The sequence below is a fragment of the Cricetulus griseus genome, chromosome 3 (genome assembly GCF_003668045.3).
Source record: "Cricetulus griseus strain 17A/GY chromosome 3, alternate assembly CriGri-PICRH-1.0, whole genome shotgun sequence".
NCBI lineage: Eukaryota > Metazoa > Chordata > Mammalia > Rodentia > Cricetidae > Cricetulus > Cricetulus griseus.
In genome coordinates this window covers 268,645,064-268,666,150 of record NC_048596.1, presented here as the reverse complement: position 1 = coordinate 268,666,150, position 21,087 = coordinate 268,645,064, and the positions used below count along the sequence as shown (strand labels likewise).

Below are 21,087 nucleotides of genomic sequence, written 5' to 3'. Positions count from 1 at the left end.
GGCCAAGACATGACTCCTAGAATCTCCTAGGTCTCAGAATGTGACCTTATTTGGAGATAAGGCCTCTGAAGATGCAATTAGCAGAGGAGTTGGGACAAGGTCATGTTCGAGTAGGATGGGCCCTTATCCAGTATGACTGGTGTTCTTATAAAAAGGGAACTTGGACACAGAATTACAGGGCCAAGGCCACAGGAAGACAGGAATGACTGTCCTGGGCCACGAAGCTGTGAGAAGGTGGACAGAGGCCAGATATAGATCCTTGTCTGCTGCCTCTAAAGGACTGCAGCCCTGAAGACCCTTGGTCAGGGACTTACGACTTCCAGAGCCAGAGATGGTGAATGCTGCCACCCAGAGCATCCAGCCTCTGGCCCTTCGTTAAACAGTCCTGGATTTTCATATGCCCGGTAAGTGGGAGCTTCTGAGCCCATAATTGGGTCACTTCTACTCACCCATGCCCTATACTTACTTTCCTCTCCGGCTTCTGGAATTGGAAACAGCCCAGGGTAGAATGGGAACAGTTGTCGTTCCACAGAGAATGGATATACCTAAGGGGCCAGAACTACAGGGAATAACGCTTTTTGGACAAGTTGAGATGGGATTTCAGGCTGAGTCTGAACCAGGTACCACAGGTGAGCCCTGCACAAGCACTCCAAAATCCATGCATCTGGATCAAAAGACCAGATTTTCCCTGGGTAGAGGGTTACCCATCCAGTCTTCAATCCCCTGACTGGTCACTCCAGGAGAGTTATAGGGATTGTCACTGAGTGTCCTGCAGAAGGCACAGTTTACTGGGGGCTGGGAAATGTCACCTGAGCGGGGATAGCAGGAGCAGTTATATAAACACTCAGGTTAAAAGGAATCCATGTAAAAAATGAGATGGAAGGTGTGGAAGGTTCCAGGAAAAACAGCAGAATGGATGAAAGTTTCCAAGGTACCAGGGAAGCCACACTAGGGGACGATCTGGAGGACAGGTAGGACTTAGGCAGGGCACATTTGTCCAGAATAGCTCTAAACACTATACCTGCATGTATGTGCACCCTCACTCCATACCTTTTGTTAAAATACATGACTTCAGTAAATAGCAATATACAAGATCAATAAGATAAATAAATGAGAATTCTGATGCTAAAGATGTACTCAGTTGGTGAAATGTTTTCCTAGCATTCATGGGGTTCAGTCCCAGCACCCCAGAAGCCAGGTGTGGTAGGACATGACTGTAAGCCGCACATTCAAGAGATGAGGACACAGGGTTCAAGGTCACGTTCACTTACCTATTAAGCTGGAGGCCAGCAAACATTACAAGAGTCTGTTTTTAAAAGAGGGGGTGCTGAAGAGATGGTTCAGTGGTTAAACGCACTGGCTGCTCTTCCAGAGGACCCAGGTGCAAGTCCCAGCATCCACACGGTAGCTCACAACTGTCTGTAACTCCAGTCTAAGGAGATCTGACACCCTCTTCGGGCCTCCATAGGCACCAGGCACACAGCTGATGTACAAACATTCATGTAGGGAAAACACCCATATACATAAAATAAAAACTAAAAAAGAGTGAAAAAGACTGTTATATATAGCAGTCAACGGACCAGTGTAATGGCTCAGTAGATAAAGGTGCCTGCCTCCAAGCTTGATGACCGCTTGAGTTTGAACACTGGGATCCACAGAGTAGGGGAGAACAGACTCCTCCAAGTTGTCCTTGGTCTACCCCCTCCCCCATACACACATACAGATACACACACAAAGTAAATGTTAGAAGTAAGTGAACGTAGTAGTTTAAAATAAAAAAAAAACTATAGAATAAACCAAGGAGGGAAGGCAAATGACCAGATTTTGTTCAGAATAACTGAATGGAAATACAGACTATGTTCACAGATTAGAAAACTTCATACATAACCACTTAAAAGCACTGTCTATGGCCGGTGAGATGCCTCATCAGGTAAAGGCCACTTGCTGTCAAGCCTGACAACCTAAGTTGGATCCACAGGCCCTATATGGTGGAACAAGAGAGACTCCTGCTCGTTGTCCTCTGTAAGATAGATAGATAGGTAGACAGACAGACAGACAGACAAAAAATAAAACCTAGCCGGGTTGGTGGCGCACGCCTTTAATCCCAGCACTCGGGAGGCAGAGGCAGGAGGATCTCTGTGAGTTCGAGACCAGTCTGGTCTACAAGAGCTAGTTCCAGGATAGCCTCCAAAGCCACAGAGAAACCCTGCCTTGAAAAAATAAATAAATAAAAATGAAACCTACAGATTTTCTTACAATCCATAGCAAAATTATTTTTTTTCAAAAATAAATCTTACAAATCCTGTGTGCCTGTGTGTGTGTGTGTGTCTGTGTGTGTGTATGTGTGTCTGTGTGTGTCTGTATTTCTGTGCGTGTGTGTATACATGACATGGTAGTAGTCAGATGATAATTTTGTGGAGTTAGTTCTCTCGTCCACCTCAATGCAGGTTCCGGAGAATCTATCAAACTCAGGTTGCCCGGCTTGCATAACAAACACCTTTACTTGGCCCAAGTGTGTGTGTGTGTGGGGGGGGATTTATTTATTTATTTATTTATTTATTTATTTATTTATTTATTTCTGTTTTACAAGACAGAATTTCCCTGTGTAGTTTGGAGCCTGTCCTGGAACTCACGCTGTAGACCAGGCTGGCCTTGAACTCACAGAGATCCTCATGCCTTCCGAGTGCTGGGATTAAAATTGTGCTCCACCACTGCCATGTATATATGGAATCTTAAGGAACCACAAAAAGCCATAGAAATCTTATAAAAAAAGACTCACACTTCATGATGAATAAGTTTACTACAAAGGACAATAATCAAAACTATGTAACATCAGCATAAAAAAGATACATTGACAATCTGGATACAACAAAGAGCCCAGAAATAACCCACCCATGTCAGGATTCTCAATAAGGGAGGGCCCAAATAAGATGGTTCAGCCAGTAAATTGCTTGCCACTAAGCCTGACAACCCATATTTAGTCCCTGGGCCCCACGTGCTGGAGAGAGCTGACTACTGCATGGCTCTGCTTGGACCTCCATGCACACACTGTGGCACATGCATGCCCATGCACACACTGTGGCACATGCATGCCCATGCACACACTGAGGCACATGCATGCCCATACACACACTGTGGCACATGCATGCCCATGCACACACAGTAAACAGATAAAGGGGTTGCAGGAAACCTTGACAAGGAGGCCAGCACCATTCCAGGAGGAGAGGTCCATTTCTTTAGGAATGGTTCTGGGAAACCCCAGTATTTTCAAGCAAAACAACGGAGTTGCTCAGTGTGCCGCAGGGGAGAGAGGCTTGTCTGTGCTGAGAATTTGGGCTGCTGTGCAGTACCAAGGTTGTGGTGCCACTGGAGTGCCTAGGTACAAGGCTGAAATGGGGATCACATAGCTGAGAGCCAGTTCCCCTTACAGGGCCCAGGAGCCAAGCCAGTGGGGATGAGTTGTGGTGTGGGAGCAAGGCACCAATGCTGAACTGAAGCTGAGCCCTAAGGAGCCGCGGGGGCAGAAGCGCCAGTAGAGGGGGCCACCAGACCACACTGCCCCTGCTCTGGAACACCTCTTCCACCTATGGCCAGCAGGAGCATCTCACTGTCCCCTCTCCTGGGTCATGTTCTCAGAGGACCACTCACCTGTTTTTCCATGCTTCCCTCCACAGTCTACCCAAATCTAAGTCCACCCCTGGCTCTCTCTATTCCAGGGTGAACAGGAAAGCTGAGAGAGACCCTTCTGAGCTCTGGTGTATGGCTGTCAGCATACAGTAGGTGCTCAATAAACATTTAAAGATAGGAGGTGGGAGAAGGGATGGAAAAAAAGAACAGAAGTTAGAGCCAGGGTCTGTCTGCTATCGCACAATGCAGCCACCCCAGGAGAGCTCCGAGAATCAGCAAAGTATCTGGTCCCCAAGCACACAGACAGCTGTAGTGGGCACAGCTGGCAGCCAGAGAGAACATCAGAAGGTAGGGACAGTAGGTGGAGGCACTCAGTGGTCAGTACCCCACCAGAGGGAGGGCAGGCTTCCTGGCAGAAGGGTGAGGTGAGGGAGGTGAGAGGCACAGGTTCAGGACTTGGGGTGGGGGTGAGCTCTTCCCTTGCTCCCTCTGCCCCAACCCTTGGCAGGTCACTCCTCTTCTGCATTGAACTCTTCTGAGCTTCAGTTTTCACCCCTGCTAAGTGGCATCAGCACCACCTCCTGGGGGAATTGGAGGGTCCCCTAGGTAACGTGTAGTGTCTGCCATGTAGTGTCTAGCAGGACTCACTGTGGGTCTCCTGTAGACTATACCCTTTATTTGCAGGAATTCACACCTGGTGCGAATGCTATCCAGGGACTGTGGTTTAATAGTAGTAATTCCTTGCCTTTTCGTGGGAAGAACCACCAGGACAAAGGTGACAGCAGGAATTTGGGCAGGTGGCTTGAACTGAGTTCATTCTGTACAGTATGGAGGGGTATCCTGCCTGCCCCCAATTTCCCAAGTTATTTTTCCTGTCTCCCCTTCCACATGTGTGCCCTTAGCTAATGCACTGTTTGCCCTGGGCCAGATTCTGAGTTGTGCTCCTGGGTTCACAAGTTTGGGGAGGGTAGGGGGTGCCCGAGGGCAAATTCTGGCTCAATGAGAGGATCTCCTTGAGTCGCCAGCAACGGAGCAAATGGTTGATTGTCAGCTGCAGTCTGGGCAGGGATGTTGAGGACTCTGCCTTGACAAGGTAAGCAGAGGCCTGAGACTCTGAAGTTCACCTCAGAGACTAGCATTTCCACGTGTTATGTGGGGACAAGCAGAGAGGAGAAAAATCTAGCAGACAGGTTTCTCACTAGGGCGACCTGGGTAGGGGACAGAGCTGCCCCCCACCTCGTATCCCACCAGCAAATAAGCCCTAAGCAGGACAGGTGAGACCAGAGAGCCAGTTCAGGGTAAGGCTGCAGGGGCGAGAGCGACGACAATAGTCCTGTGGCTCAGATGCGAGTCACTGAACTGTTGTCCTCCGCCCCTAAGGTCTGGGGGTCTAGGGCTTTAATGCGGGCTCCTGGGCTGCACCAATGCCAGGTAAGCTGTGTTCCACAACAGCTTGCTCTCAGGTACCCTGACTTTTGTCCTCCACCTCCGGGGGCCGAAGCATCAGGAAAGTTCACTGGATCGCGCGAGGGAGCAAGGCAGCCCCCAGTTAGACAGAAGGGGAAGGGGAGGCTGTTCAAGAGCCAGCAACTCAAAGGCAGTTCGGGATGGGAGGGAAACTGCCGGGCCCAGGAAGAGGAGGAAAATCCCCCTGTCCATCCCACTTCGGGGTCAGAAGAAAGTTAAGGCCAAGGAGTTGCTTCTGGCTGAGGCAGGGCTCTGCGGACTGTGCTCACGCAGTCGGAGGCAGGGAGCTCCGCGGCTCGCCTCCCCTGTCGTCCCGGGGCCACCATCTCCTCGCTGGGTCCCCCCCGCCCCCGCCCGGCCTCGCTGCTGGCTCCCCCGGGCCCGCGGCCCACCTTCTACCGCGGCCCGCCTTCCCGGCGGCGGGAGCGGGGCCCAGGCCGGCGGGCGGAGGCGGCGCGCACCCGGGGCGCTGACGTAGCGGCCGCTCGGCGGCCGGGGGTCCCTTCGGTGGGGCCGCGGCTCCCCCCCCGCCGCCCCCCCGCGCGTCCATTCGCTTTGTGTCCCGCGCGCGGCCGGGCCCCCCGTGCACTCTCAGCCTGCGCCCCGCGGCCCGGCGGGCGGCTCCCGGCGCGGCCCCAGCAGCCCGCGCCGGCATTGTGTGGACGCGCCGGCCGCGAGCGCGCGCGCGGCCCTGCCGAGCCCCCCGGCCCCGTCGCGCTCCGGCCGGCGCCCCGCGCCCGCCGCCCCGCCCTCGCCGCGCGGCCCCCCCGGCCCGGCCGGCCCGACCCGGGCAGCGCAGCGGCGGGGCGAGCGGCGGCGCGGCAACATGGCGACGGTGCCCGTGTACTGCGTCTGCCGGCTGCCCTACGACGTTACCCGCTTCATGATCGAGTGCGACGCCTGCAAGGACTGGTTCCACGGCAGGTGAGCGCGCCCGCGGCCCGCCGGCCCACCGAGCCCGCGCCCCGGCCGCGCGCCCGGGCCCCGCGGGCACCGCAGCCGCGTTCGCCGCCGGGCCGCGCGCCCTTTGTGCCCAGGGCGGGGCCGTACGGCCGCGGCGCACAAAGCGAGGCCCGCGGCCGGGCGGGCGAGGGCGGGGAAGTTGGGGCTCCGGCCGCTACGGGGCTGGGACCCGGCCGCCTGACAGCGGGGCCGCAGTAGCCGCGGAGGCCCGGAGCCGGACGAGGCCCAGGCCCGGGGCCCCCGCCGCCAGCCCCCTGCGAAGTTGCAGGAACTTTCCCCGCGCGGGCTCGGGGCGGCCGGGCCGGGAGAGGCGGGCGCGCGGCCCGGCGCGGGTCCCCCGAGAGGCGCGACTGGCGGGCTCCGGAGCTGGCAGGGCTAGGGCAGACCGGGGGACGGTAGCGAGGTGGTGGCCAGGGCCCCCAGTCCCTGCCGGAGCCGAGAAACCTCCCCAGGACCTTGTCCTACCAGGCAGGACCCCTCCGGGGACCCTGCGCGCTTATGGCCCGGGCTGGCCTGCGGGCCTAGGCGGGAGTGCAGTGACAGACCGATGTGTCTGTCTGTGTGTTGGGGTGGGGGTGTTGTGGCTTGGCCGCCTCCTTCCTGGCCTGCTCTGTTCCCCATTTCCCTCCTCCCTGCTCCAGGCAGGGACACCCCAGTTTTGACATGACCTTATGCTCTTTAAGGAAGATGGGGAGGGGGGGGGAAGGAGGTAAGCCTGGAGAAACTAAACCCGCCCTCTCGGCCCTCGCCGGTGGCCATGACCTGGCCTTGTGCCTACTTTTCAAGAGCCTAAGTCCCTTCCTACTCAGAAGTAAGAGGAGGAGAAAGAGGTGATCATCCTGTTTAAACTGCTCCAACAGGTTCTCTTGTGTCTGACTTTGCCTGTGGGATGTGCTTGGGCCTCAAGAGGGCTGGCCCGAAGCTGGACAGGTCTGTCTGTCCCCTGGGTGTGAGTTTTTAGCAGCTAGTAGCAGGCTGGAGGGAGAGGGTGTGTAGCTCTGGACGGTCCCTAACCTTCCTTCCAGAGATAAGACCCTCGTGTTTGCTCACATCCAGGATCTTTAGGGATCTTAAAAGAGAGCTGTAGCCTCTGGTCCAGTCACCTTCAGGTATGGGGAGCTAGGCAGAAGGGATGTGATGGGCATGCTTACATCTGTAGGCCCTGGGACAGAGGCAGACCCTCCTGAGGTAACCCAACTGGCTTTAGAAGGGGTGGCCTTTTATAACTGGCTGAAATGTCTTGAGTACCCTGTGCTGCCTCCCCCAAATATCTAGGGTTATGGAGAACCATCAGAGCTGTGTGTCTCCTGGGCTCTGCCCCCAAACGGGACCACTCTAAATAGTGACCAATCCATCTCCAAGGGGTTTGTGGCCAGATCACAGTGGGTAAGAGCCTGGAGGCCTCCTCCAATCCAGAAACGCTAGAAATCTGGTCCTGAGTAGCCCCAAGAGTGGTGGAACCCCTTCTTCCTGTCTCAATCCAGGGCCTGCAGCACGTTGGGTACTTGTCAGCTGGACTTCTGCCCTGACAGAGAAAAGGGAGATGAGATTGGTGACCAGTCTTGGTACTAGAAGAAGTTTGTTGTCTGTTTTGGTTTTGTTTTGTTTTTGGAGGCCTTGTCACCTTACTACTTATCTGAGGATTTCAGTTTGATCTGAGACAGGCAGTTGATTAGCCCAGATGCATCGACACCTATTTGGGTCTCTGGGTTGTAAAAGGGCTCAGTCATGGCAGGTGTTTTCTTATGCTCAAGTGTACCCTGAGTGGTGCCTATTTGTGTGTTTAGACCTCTGGCTAGCTCTGTGCAAGGTCAAGGGTTGGGGCCTAAGTGAGGCAGGGAGGCAAAGGCCTGGACCTCTTTCTGCTTCTATAGCCTGGGTCAGATCCCTGGGCCCCTCTCAAGTCTCTGAAGGTGCATGGTCAGCTTCATGTGTGTCTCTCCCTCAATATTCTTGGAAGACCCTCTTGATGGCCCTCTTCAGAGCTGTATAGCGCCTGGGTTGTTAATTCCCTCAGAGTTTACATTTTACCTCACTCTCGAACAGCTTGTATACTCTTACACTTTTGATATTGAATAGATAAGACTCACTGAAGAAAATTTTCAGATGGTATCCCCAGGAATGGTAGAGCATACCTATAATCCCAGTATGCACGAGGTGGAGGCAGGAACATCAAGAGTTCAAGGCCATCCTTTGTTATACATCATGTTTGAGGTCAGCCTCTGACAAATGAGACTGTCTCAAAAGTCTGGAAAGGGCTGGTGAGATAGCTCTGCAGATAAGAGCTCTTGCTGACAAGCCTGTTGACCCCAGTTCTATTCCTAGGACCCACATGGTAGATGCAAATTGTCCTCTAATCTCCACATCTGTGCCATGACATGAGCTCTGCTCCAAAATAAATTTAAAAAGTAACAAAAAATGCACCAAAACACCAATAGCAACATAAGGGTAGGATTTTGCAATCATACCCTTCAATCCACTTCTCCTAAGTGACTTAGTTGTCTATGCCAGCTTTGAAACCAAGGCAAGAACTTTGGCTCAATAGTCAGGACTGAACACCACACTTTACTCACACTTTCTCTCTCTCTCTCTCTCTCTCTCTCTCTCTCTCTCTCTCTCTCTTTCTCTCTCTCTTCCTCCCTCCCTCCCTCTCTCCCTCCCTTTCCCTCTCTCTTTCTTTCTTTTTCCCCAGGTTTCCCTTCTTGAAGTACTTTTCCTATTTCCAGATCCCACAGAGAGTTGGATTCCTTACCCTGGCAAATGTTTTTTTTTTTTTTTTAAAAAGGAAACTTTGTATCATTCTCCAAAATGGAGTATTATTGTAACTTGCCATACACAGTAACCATAAAAATAAACACAGTAGCCAGGCAGCAGTGGCACACGCCTTTAATCCCTGCACTTGGGAGGCAGAAGCAGGTGGATCTCTGAGTGGGGGACCAGCCTGGTCTACAGAGTGACTTCCAGGACAGCCATGACTACATACAGAAACCCTGTCTTGAAAACCAAATCAAACCAAAAGCCCACAGTAAACAGAAAGCCTCAGTTTGTCCTACCTGGGGTCACATTACACATTTCCAGCAAGCCTTTGGGGAGGATTGGAATAAGGATCTCTGAAGTTACCCAAGTTTACAGTGATGGGGTGTTGGTACTTGGCTGCTTCTAGCTTGATTGCCTGGTGAGTGTAGGCACCAAGCTCCACAGCAGCCTTTGCAGGCAGTCTCTTTGAGAACAGCCTTTTGGAATGGGATAAGGTGTGCCATAGTGAAGATTGTTTATCCTGCATTTCTTGGAGAGGATGGTGAGGTGTGGGCACATGGGAAGGATCCGCTCCCTTTGGTCCCTGACATGTATAGGCTGTGTCTGAGTGGCCTCTCCCTAGGCCCCTGCAAGATTCTTCATCCAATCCTGCCTTGGCTGTGACTGATACCCCCTTTGCTCTCCTAGGATCCCCATGGTGCTTGGGAGTTGGGGCTTGGATTTAAAAGGCATGGATTCCAAGGCAGGACTTTGTAGGAAGCAGCTGGAGGCCAGTTGCCCCCAGAGGTGTCATGTCTAGTCCATTTAGTAGGGACCTGGAGTCCTACAGGGGATTTGAACCTGTCTTCTGTTGAAGTCTCACTCTTGTGCAGAGCCTCTTGGGTCAAAAGCTTCAGTCCTTCCTTGTGCCTGTTTCATCCATTGGGTGACGGGAGCCGATGGCATCTACAGCACTTCTGCCCCTGCCAATGTGTCGACCTCTCACTTGTCACTGACTTGCTTGGAAGAATTTTGACCCCTGGGAGGCAGGAATGGCTGCATTAATTCATCCAACATCCTTAAGCCTGACCCTCTGACCCTCTTATGGGTGCTCATCCCATCAGCAGGTTCTTGGAGGCATTGCCAATAAAATCGACTTCAGAAAGCTTAAAAGATGTGCAGGTGACTTAGCGACAAAAGTTTCCCAGTAAATATTTGTTGTGTGTTCTAGGGGCTCAGAGATGGCAGTGAGACCTCTGTGAGTGGCCAGGTGCACCTCCTGCCTGGGTTCTTGTGTGTGCTTTAGACTTGCAGATGGGCTTCTAGCTTACTCTAGGGGGTGAGGTGTCTTGTCTCAGAGTGGCAATTGAGATCTGTGAGCAGAGAAATAGGAAGGAAGGCAAGGAGGTCAAGGGAGAAGGGACTTAGGTATAGGCGGAAAGTCCACTGTGGGGGTGGGGTGGGGATCTGGGCCAAGTAGTGGCAAGAGCAGGCTCTGAGGGTTTTTGTTTTTGTTCATTTGATTGTCTGTCTTTCTTCCCCTCCTCCCCTTTCCATTCCTCCTTTCATTTCTCCTCCTCCTTTTGAGTCAGGGTCTCGCTAACCTAGGCCAGCTTTTAAGTCTTGATCCTCCTGCCTCAGCCTCCTGGGTGCTGCTTAATTAAAGACTTGTACCACCCTACCTGTTGAGACAGGTTTGTCAGAATCGAAGTGGCTGCTGTTAGGGCAGAGGCAAGGCAGGGCTAGGGAGCCACCATTTAAGTGAGAAGGCAGGGCTTCTGGAGACATCATGTCCCTTTGTCCTCCTGGGCTCTACCTGCCCTCTTCCTGGGGTTCTATTTCTACATTCAACTCCCTTAGACTGAGATGGGCTTTCATTTTGTCAACTTAGCCTTAAGGTCCTGGGATCAGAACTGCATTTGGGATACCTGGAGATGTGGAGTAGGGTTCATGGCAATTCTCAGCATGGCAGCTCTGTTGTTGGCCAGCAGAGTTCGTGTCCCACAGGAGGGAGACATGGTCAAGAGATATCTGGGCTGTCAGACACTCTGATACTGAATATCAGAGGTCTCCCCCTGAGATAGCATGGAGATATGTTTAGGAATAACAGTTTATTTTTGTTAGATTTATTTATTTTATATGTATGCAAGTTTTGCTTGTATGTATGTGCGTATGTGTACCATGTACATGTCTGGCAACTATGGAGGTCAGAATAGGGTGTCATATTCCCTGGAACTAGAAGTATGGGTAATTATGAATTGCCATGTAGGTGCTGGGATTTGAAACCTAGGCCTCTGCAAGAGCAACATGTGTTCTTAACCACTGAACCATCTCTCCAGCCCCTAATCCATCTTTTTTTTTTTTTTAAGATTTTATTTGTTTATTTGTATACAACATTCTGCTTCCATGTATATCTGCGCACCAGGAGAGGGCACCAGATCTTATAACGGATGGTTGTGAGCCACCATGTGGTTGCTGGGAATTGAACTCAGGACCTCTGGAAGAGCAGTCGATGCTCTTAACCGCTGAGCCATCTCTTCAGCCCCCCTAATCCATCATTTTAAGACAAGAAATTCTCCCTATGTGAGTTTGCAAAGTTCTGGGAAAAGTGGGAAGAATGTCCACTCAGTATCAGAGGACGCTGGGAATCCTAACAGCGTGTCTTGAGAGGAAAGAAGCAGCTTGGTGTGAGCCTCATCCTAATCTCCATGATGTTTGCTCCCCCCCCCCCCACTGGAAATATTTGGCTGGCAACAAGCATGATACAAGCACAGGATTGCAGCCCATATTTGTTTGGGGCCATTTGGGCACCAGACATAGCTACAGATGGCCCAAGATCTGGGATGCCCAGTGCCAAGTCCACTGTCCCATGTCACCTTCTTCTCTTTACCATTCCTCATAGTACCTCACTTGCCAGGCTCTTATTTAGAGAGAAGAAGGGATTGCCATTGGTACCAGGGCACCGTCTAATGTTGCATGGTGGAGTGCCCTGCAAGAATCCACTGACTTCTGGATACAACAAGTCTACCAGCTGGGTCCTGAGACCATGATGGTGACAAGAAGGCTGCAGGTGCTTACCATATTTAGGCCATGCTGAATGCCTGTGGGACTATGCAAGCCTCATCCTGTCTGGTATCCATACAAACTGTGAGTGGAAGTCTAGTCTAGTAGTTCACAGTGTCAACTTTATTCTCCATGCTGACCTAGAGGCCGTCAAGTCTTTGTCATATATGGCTTTTCTGACCCCAGCAGTTGCACAGTGAGCCAGGGCAGGTAGATGTGTTCACCTCTAAGATGGTGTGGCAAGGAGGAGGTACCTTGTTTGTGCTCTTGTTCAAGGTTTGAACAGACACTGGGTGCTGATAACCACATGAATTCATGGAGGTGGTAGTATGGGGTGGTGTGAACCAAAGGAAAGTCCCCAGGCAGTTCTGGGGGTGGAGCGGTCCCTGACCAAGTCACCTGAATAGTCTCTGCTGGGCCTCTCAGGGTTTCCCCACTTCTCAGGCAGGGACTGTCACCTTTGTATCCCTCCCTCTCTGATGGTCATCTTTAGTTCCCATAGTTCTGGAGACTTGTACTCTTAGTTTTGTGGTTTGCTGGCACTGGGCTTCTCTAGTAGTACCCTGGCAGTACCCTGAGTTTAAAAAAACAGAAAAACCTATCTGGAGCTGCAGCTTGCTTGGTTTCATCTCAAACTCTGAGACCTGGAGGTCTTTTTCAGGCAAGTGGAGCAGCCAGTCTCTTGTGTTTTTGAAAAAAAAAAAATTGAGGTGAAATGTGTTTAGCTCAAAGTTGACCATTTTAAGACAGTTAACCCCTACACCAGACAAGGAAGAGTTCGGCGACGTTCAATGCCTATGTGCTGTGTGACCCTCCCTTCTATCCATCAAGCAGTCCTGCCTCTCTCCCTGCCTGTTGCCATCCCCTACTGACCCGGCAGCCTTCTGGCCCTTTACCTATTCAGAATATTTCGTGTAGACAGAATTATACAATATCAAACATTTTGAACCTGAAATCTATTTCTGTTTCTGAGGCTAATAATTTTGAGGTTCATGTGTTGTTGTTATTATTTTATTTTGTTTTTGTTTTTTTTAAATACTTTATTTAACTTTATTTTATGTGCGTTGGTGTAAGGATACCAGATCCCCTGGAACAGGAGTTATAGACAGTTGTGAGCGGCCATGTGGGTGCTGGGAGTAGAACCCGGGTCCTCACGAAGAACAGCCACTGCTCTTAACCACTCTCCAGCCCCTTGTTTTTGTTTTTTGAGACAAGGTTTCTCTGTGTAACAGCCCTGGCTGTCCTAGAACTCACTCTGGAGGCCAGGCTGGCCTCGAACTCACAGAGATCCGCCTGTCTCTGTCTCCCAACTGCTGGTATTAAAGGTGTGCAATACCACATTTGGCTCTGAGTTTTGTTTGTTTTTTTTAATGGCTGAATAATATTTTACTGCCTGGGTGACTAGGCCACAGTTCTCCATTGTCAGTTGAGTTGGGTTTGGGTTATCTCCACACATGGCTGTTGTAAATAGTGCTGCCATGCACATTTGTGCGCAAACGTTTGATTGAACACCTGTTTCCAGTTTTTCTGGGTATACTAACCACATGTGTTACCGCTGAACTGCACCCCCAACCCTATATTTAACTTTTGAGTAACCAGCAGGGTATTTGCTGCAGGGCCTGCCCATCCTCACCAGCGATTGCTGTTTTCCAGACTTTTTATTACAACCATCCTCATGGGTGTAGGTTCGAAGTAGTATTTGGTGGTGGTTTTGGCTTGTACCTGATAGTAGATTGTGTTGGGCATCTTGTTTTTGCTGGCTGGTGCTCTGGTCTTTGGCTTTGAGAGATGTCTGTCTTAAAAATCCGCCAGTGCTGGAGATGGAACCCAGAGCTTTGCACTTGGTAGGCAAGCATTCTACCCCGAGCTCCACTAGCTCCCAAGCCCCACTGCCCACTTCATCTTATTATTTATTTATTGTGTGTTGGGCTGTGTGTACATGCTCATATGCCACAACAGCACGTGTGTGGGCAGAGGACAGCTTGCAGGAATTAGTTTTCTCCTTCTATTGATTGGATCCAGGGCATCATTGGCTTGGCAGGTAAGCAGGCTTTGCAGCGAGTGCTTTTCCCTGTCAAGCCATCTTATCTGCCCTTTCCTTTCCTTTCCCTTTTTTTTTTTTGTTTTGTTTTGTTTTGTTTAAATTGGATTGTTTCTTTTCATTGCTGAGCTTTAGAACTGCTACATATATTCTGGCATTCTAGCAATTATGTCTTTATCAGACACATGTTTCACAAGTGTGTTTTTTTTTTCTATTTCCCTGAGTTAACTTTTCATATTCTTTTTTTTCCTTTCTTTTTTTCTTTTGGTTTTTTAAGACAGTGTTTCTCTGAGTAGACTGGTCCTGGCTGTCCTTGAACTAACTCGGAGACCTGCCTGCTTCTGCTACCCAAGTGCTGGGATAAAAGGCATATTCCACCACTGCTCAAGCTACTTTTCATGTTTTGATACCATCCATTGTTACATAAAAGTTTTTAATGAAATCCAGCTTGCTTATTTGTTTATAGTTCTTGTTAATGCTTTTAGTGTCCTAAAAATCTCTTGTCAAATCAATTGCTATAAAGTTTACTCTAGTGATTTCTTTGAAGACTTTCATGCTTTCAATTCTTTATTTAAAAATATAAAACATTTTTGTGTGTATGTATGCACATGAGCAGGTGCATACTGTCATGTACGTCTGTGTGTGTGTGTGTGTGTGTGTGTGTGTGTGTGTGTGTGTGTGTGCACGCATGCATGCATGCATGGACACCATCACATATGTGTGAAAGTCAGAGGAAAACTTGTGAGAATAAATGCTCTTATTTCTATCATGTGGGGCCCAGGAATCTAACTCATATTTTCAAGCTTGGTAACAAGTACCACTTAGCCACTAAGCAGTCTGCCTGGCCCTCAACTCTTAGATTTACGTTTTAAAAACATTTTGTTTGTTGTTGTGTTTGTTTGTTTGTTTGTTGAGACAGGGTCTCACTATATAGCCCTGACTGGCTTAGACTAGGCTGGCTTTGAATCACAGAAATCTACCTGTCTCTGCCTCCAGAGTGCTAGAATCAAAGGCATATGCCACTAGGCTAGGCTTTAAAAATTTTTTAAATTTCATTTATTTATTTGTGTGGCAGGGGCACATGCCAGTAATATGTGTGTGTGTGTCTGTGTGTGTGTGTGTGTCTGTGTGTGTGTGTGTGTGTGTGTGTGTGTGTGTGTGTGTGTAGGTCAGAGTACAACTTGCAGGAGTCAATTCTCTTCTTTTACCATGTGGATGGATTTTCAGCTGTGGTGGAAGCACCTTAGGTATTTAATCCATTTTGTGAGGTGGGATCATGGGTTATTCCCTTTTTATAGGCTATGTTCACTGCTGTGGTTGAATTCCTAAGGTAGATGCCTAAAGGAAGAAAAGGTTTTGGTTCCTGGTTTTTGAATTTTGTGATATGGTTGCATAACCGCATTGCTTTAGGCCTGTGTGATTCATGCTTTCTACATACTGTGTGCATACGTGTGTGCAATGGGAATGTGGAGCCCAGAGGTCAATGCTGAGTAACTTCTGCCACTCTCCACCTTTTTATTCTTTATTTTCCCCTTCTTTCTTTTTAGACAGGATCTCTCATTGGCCCGGAATTTCTTCCCAAGGCCTAGCCCTCACCAAGGGCTAGGATCACGAGGTGAAATGCCGCAACATGGGGTTTGTGTGTTTGTTTGTTGTTTTAACATGGGCACTGGGGATCAGAACTTAGGTCCTTGTGGCAAGCACTTTAATGAGTGAGTTATCTCCCCAGGCCCAGCTGCCTTGGTTTTTTGAGACAGTCTTGCTGTGTAACCCAGTCTCTCCTCCAACTCATGGTTCTTCTGATTGGCTTCCCAATTGCTGGGATTATAGGTGTGTGGTGTCATGCTCAGCTTCCCACAGTATTTTTGAAGATAACATTTCTCTATTGAATGTCCTCCCTGTTGAAAACCATGTGGGTTTATTTCTGATCTTTCAATTCTATTCCCTAGGTATTTATGTCTATCCTCAGGCCTTGCCACATGGTTTTGTGTACTGTGGGTTTGTGGTGTGTTTTGGAATTAGAAGTGTGAGCCTTTATGCTTCATTCCTTCCCCTCTCCGAAATTATTTTGGCTACTTGGGACCAAGTATTTAGCCCCTTGCAGTTTCATGTAAATCTGAGGATTGACAGCTACATTTCTACAAAGATAAAAATAAAGGAAAAGAATAAAAAGGCAGCTGGATTTTGACAGGGATTGCAGTGTTGTAGGTCGCACATTGCTCTCTTGACAGGCTTCTCGCCATGAGCATGGCATCGCTGTCCATTCATGTGTCAACTTTAGTCATTCCCACCAGTCTTTGTGGTGTCTTAAGTCTTTGACTTCCTTGGCTTGTTTCTAGATATCTTGAAGTCATTATTGTAACAAGTCATTCTCTGTCCCATCAGCCAGCTCCCAAATAATGACATGGAGATTTCCTATTAATTTATGAAAGCTTGGCCTATAGCTTAGCTGTTTCTAACCAGCGGTTATAACTTAAATTAGCCCATTTCTATTAATTTATGTTCTATCATGTGGCATTACCTCTCTTCCATCTTGCACCTCCTGTTTCCTCCCCATCTGGCTGGTGACTCTGCCCCTTCTACTTCCCAGAGTTCTTTCTCTCTCTGCCTGGAAGTCCTGCCTATACTTCCTGCCTAGCTATTGGCCATCTAGCTTTTTATGACCCCAACAACAGCAATACATTCTCACTCACTGTACAAATATCCCACAATAATTCACTGATGGTACCTGGGTTTTGTTTTTCTTTAGTGTTGGACATAGACTCTACCACCCAACACCATTTCTGGCCCTTTTACTTATTTTCATAGTTCCATTGTAACATATAACTGGATTTTCAGAATCACATATGTGCCCCAACCCCCTTTGGGTTTTATGCCTAAGCTAGTGTGATACAACCAGATGCTGGGTGCACAATGCATGCCCTCATACCTTTGAAACAGGGTTACTGTCTTCCTTTTTAACCATAAGCTTTTCTGGGCCCCTGTGCCAGATGTGGGGCCTAGGCGTTTGTCTGAGTGGACTCCTTTTGTGTAATGCATACTCTCCTTTTGTACAAGTCTCCATCTCTCCTTCCCCCAACATCATCCTCCTGGGGGGTTGCCTTTATGGTTGAAGCTGTGCTGGGGACCTCCAAGACTTAGGTGGTAGTTTTTTTGAGCTGCCAGGTGCTTTATGCAGGTAGTGTGTGGCCTCAATGGTATTCAGGCTGTACTGAGAGCTTGGTGGGTTACTCTTGCCAGGTGGAAAAGCCAACTAAAGCTTAGTGGGTTTGGATTGCCTGGTTCAGTACAACAGAGTACCATCTACAGCTGCTGTGTCTAGCCCAAGTCTCTGCAAAAGTTCCCCTCCATCCACAGTGGCAGGAAACCCCATCATTGAGTGTGGGGTCCTATCAGGCAAGGCAGATCACACTAGGAATGTTTTGGGGGAGTCATAACTGGGTAGATCCACTGGGTGTGTAGATCCGATGGGCTATAGAGTTTCTGCAGGGGCAGGCCTAGACATGATTGGAGGTGGGTTTTTTTTTGGGGGGGTGGGTATTCAGGGACCTACAGACCTTACAAGGAATCTAGCAAAGTGAGGCCACTCCAAGCCCTGGGCTGGAGTAGAGTCTCCATTCTTTCTCATCTCTTCTGATGCTCCTCCAAGGTTAAAGACCCAAGTGAGGATCAGCTGCATAATGTCCAGTTAAACTGCCTGGGGACAGAAAGATAGTGAACAAGAGTGCAGTGCTACAGTGGTGGCCAGGGGCAAGAGAAGGAAAAACTGCTGTCCATTCTGTCTGTCTGTCTGTCTGTCTGTCTGTCTGTCTGTCTGAGCTGAGAGGACAGTGGCTGGCATGTGTGTTGGGTGGAGCTCTGTCCTCAGGAGCTCTGGGACACGTTCTCTGCCTGTGTGCATGCAGAGCTGGTCCTATAAGTGGCCCATGTGGAGTGCAGGATGGGTAGCCCTGAGAGAGAAAATAGAAGTATTGTTTTTGTTTTTGCTCTTTTGGCTTTTTTGAGCTCTTTTGGGGGGTGCCACCCAACTCCCAAATAAATCACACATGGAGGCTATTCTTAGTTATGAGTACCGACCTTAGCTTGGCTTGTTTCTTGCCAGCTTTACGTGAATTATCCCATCGACCCTTTACCTCTGGGCTTTTATCTTTCTTATTTCTTTGTTTCTTACTGTGTGTCTTGCTGTGTGGCTGGGGAGCTGTGTGGCTGGCCCCTGCATCCCCCTCTCCTTGTTCCCTCATTGCTCCTCTCTTCCTCATTTCTCCTTCTATTTATTCTGTCTGCCAGCCCCACCTATCCTTGCTCTTGCCTCACTATCGGCCATTCAGTGCTTCATTCTGAAAACCACCAGGTGTTTCAGACAGGCACAGTAACACAGCTTCATAGGGTTAAATAAATGCAGCATAAACAAAAGTCACAAGCCTGAAAGTAATATTCCCCAACATATAAGGCCACCACTTTTTTTTTTTTTTTTCCGAGACAGGGTTTCTCTGTGTAGCTTTGGAGCCCACCCTGGCACTTGCTCTGGAGACCAGGGTGGCCTCGAACTCACAGAGATCCGCCTGCCTCTGCCTACCGAGTGCTGGGATTAAAGGCGTGCGCCACCAACGCCTGGCGGCCACCACTTATTCTTATACATAACACTAGGCTGGGCACAGGCCAACATTCAGGTAAGTGTGAGAGTTTGAGTGAAGACCTATGCGCCCCACCTAAGCTGCCCGGCTGTAGCAGAGACCCTGGGCCAATCCTCCAGCAGTGTGGCGGTGCTGCTGACTTCCGGAACAGACAAACATTCAGACTGAAGGGTCTGTGGCTCTGTGATGTTGCCTTTCCGTCCACCTTCCCCTTAGGAAATCCCTTTGAGGCAACTGTGTGCATCTCTGTGACACCTGGTCAAGCATGCAGGGCAGATGAGAGGTGCTCATGGGAATCATGTTGGTCACAAGGCCCTGTTGTGGGGCAGGGGGCTTTTTCTGTGAGCCCTGCCCCCCTGACTGACTGGCATAGCTGGAGGGAGAACAAACACTGACCTGGAATTTAAGCCCTGTTTCCCTGTGGGAAGGACTGTGGACTGGAGTTCTGAGACCCTTGACATCCAGGAACTATCTGGAATCTGTATTTTGAGCCAGTCTGCTTGTAAATGAACATATTGAGGAAGGGATGTGGTAAGCTTGGGGGAGCTCCTGGTTCTCACATGCAGCACATAGCCCAAGGTTCCCCACCGATACCCTTCTGGTTAAGTGGGAGGACTTGTCACCATGAGCACCTGTGTTGTCTCTGCCTAAAAGTGGACAGACTTCTGCCATCCTCCACCCAGCTGCCTGTGACAGGTGCTGCAGGACTGCCCCCTGGGAGTAGCCTTTCCTGCCCGTGTTTTGCATATGGTTCTGGGCATCTCTGATGCTACCCTGACCTTGCAGCAGCTCCCCAGAGGGTCTTGGGTATGAGGCTGCTCTGAAGAAAGCAGCCAAACAGGTCCCCCGAATCATGGCTCCACTGCTTGTGGTAGCAAAAGCAAGGACTGGAATGAGGTCTGTGAGACTTTCCTGCCACCCTTGGCAGTGCCTGGTGACTACACGTTATGAACAGTGGTTCCCGACATCCTGCATAGGCCATGCTTAGAGTCAGGAGGCACAGTGGTAACTTGGCTCCTTATTTGTCTGTCCATCTAGAGAGCCACATTTCCTGTGGCTAGGGATGAAGGACTCCCGGGGTGAAGGGTGACAGTCCTGGGTTGAACGGCAGATGAACTTAGGGTGAGCTCCTCTGTAGTAGGAAGATCACCTAAGACGGTGTCTCCTCTGGCCATCCTGTTTGCACCTTGGAAGGTCTGAGTCAGCCAGGCCCTGTTCTGGCCTTGAGCCCACTAATGTTCTTTGGAGAGTGGAGACAGTAGCTGCCTCTGGCATTGAGGTTCTCATGGTTACCATGTGACCCACTTAACCGGAGTCTGAGTATATCTGACCCTTGGTCTCCCAGTGCTCTTCTGTCACTGATGTCTGTTGGCCTCTCTGGGCTGTCCCCTGCTTGCTGGGGACCTTGATTGGGCCTTGGAATTGTGCTCTCTAGATTGGAGCTAATCCAACAGCTAGCCAGTCTCCTTGGTGGCTCCTCATGACATAGTAGCAGTCTTCTGTTTGAGCCTTGCCCCTCCCACTTCTGAGCTACCGCTGGGGTGGGTCCAGAGTCACAGCTTCAGGGCTGATCCAAACACTCCAGAACTGCAGAATAGAGGTGGACAGCTCTGGCTGCACCTGGTGTCCGCCTTGGAGAGCTCAGCAAGGGTCTGGTGCTGTGAGAAATGACTGCCCCTGAGACTGAAGAGATTGCTCAGCAATTGAGAAGGTGTACTGTGCTTGCAGAGACTGCGGTATCACTACCCAGTGTGATTCACAGCTGCCTGTAACTCCAGTCCAGGGGGTCCAACGCCATCTCCTGGACTCTGTGGGTGTCTACACGCACATGTAAATTGCCATCCACAGACCCAGACACATGACATGTAATTGAGAAAGAAAATAAAAATCTAAAGAGAAAGGAAGAGCAGGGAGGAAGGGTGGACAGAAGGAAGGATGTGTGGACAGAAGGAAGGATGTGTGGACAGAAGGAAGGGTGTGTGGCCTGCCTGCTCCAGACATAGCCCTTCTCAACTTGACGAAGGCCATTCCGGGAGTGCCTGTCCCTGCCAACTTGTGGATCTTCTGGGGTAGTGAGAGCCTTAAGCTGCTTCCTGGGGCCCTAGACTCCAGGGCTAAGACTCCAGCTTTGTGCCTCATGCCCCTTGGATCTTCTTTCGATTTCTCCCACACAGCGCCATCTCATCTGCGGAGCTGGGAGGGATCTGAGAACAGGTTCAAGCGTGGAGATGGCAGCTTTAATCAGGAGCATTTGTGTTCAAGTTGAGAAACTTTCTAATAATTGAAGCTGTCCCCTGGGGGATGCCCTCTAGGGAAACAAGGTGTAGAGCAGACAAGGGATGCTCAGTTGTATGCTGTTGACATTCTGGACTAAAGGGGGTTTTGGAGTGGGGCCTGGCCTGTGCACTGTAGCACTTAGAGCTTTGCTCTCCACCCTGCAGGTGCAGGTAGCACCCCAAGTTGTGAAAACCAAAGTGTCTTCAGCCTTTACCACATGCTCTGAGGCAGGCATGGTGGTACCCAGGGACAGGACAGGCCCCACCCCAAAATATTCTT

General features: G+C 50.1%; 1 protein-coding gene across 2 annotated transcripts in view; it reads left to right on the top strand.

The window, feature by feature from the left end:
- The first annotated feature begins 4,622 nt into the window (after positions 1 to 4,622).
- Phf2 (PHD finger protein 2) overlaps positions 4,623 to 21,087 on the top strand; it is a 75,140-nt gene continuing 58,675 nt past the window's right edge. The window contains exon 1 of one of the 2 annotated variants that reach the window (XM_027409977.1): positions 4,623 to 4,720. Coding sequence is in view for 1 of the 2 variants with exons in the window: in XM_027409976.2 (XP_027265777.1) it covers positions 5,921 to 6,018 (98 nt within the window). In the remaining variant the exon portion in view is untranslated. Of the gene's footprint in view, positions 4,721 to 5,857; positions 6,019 to 21,087 lie in introns of those variants that run through there. The other variant, XM_027409976.2, reaches the window with a different exon arrangement.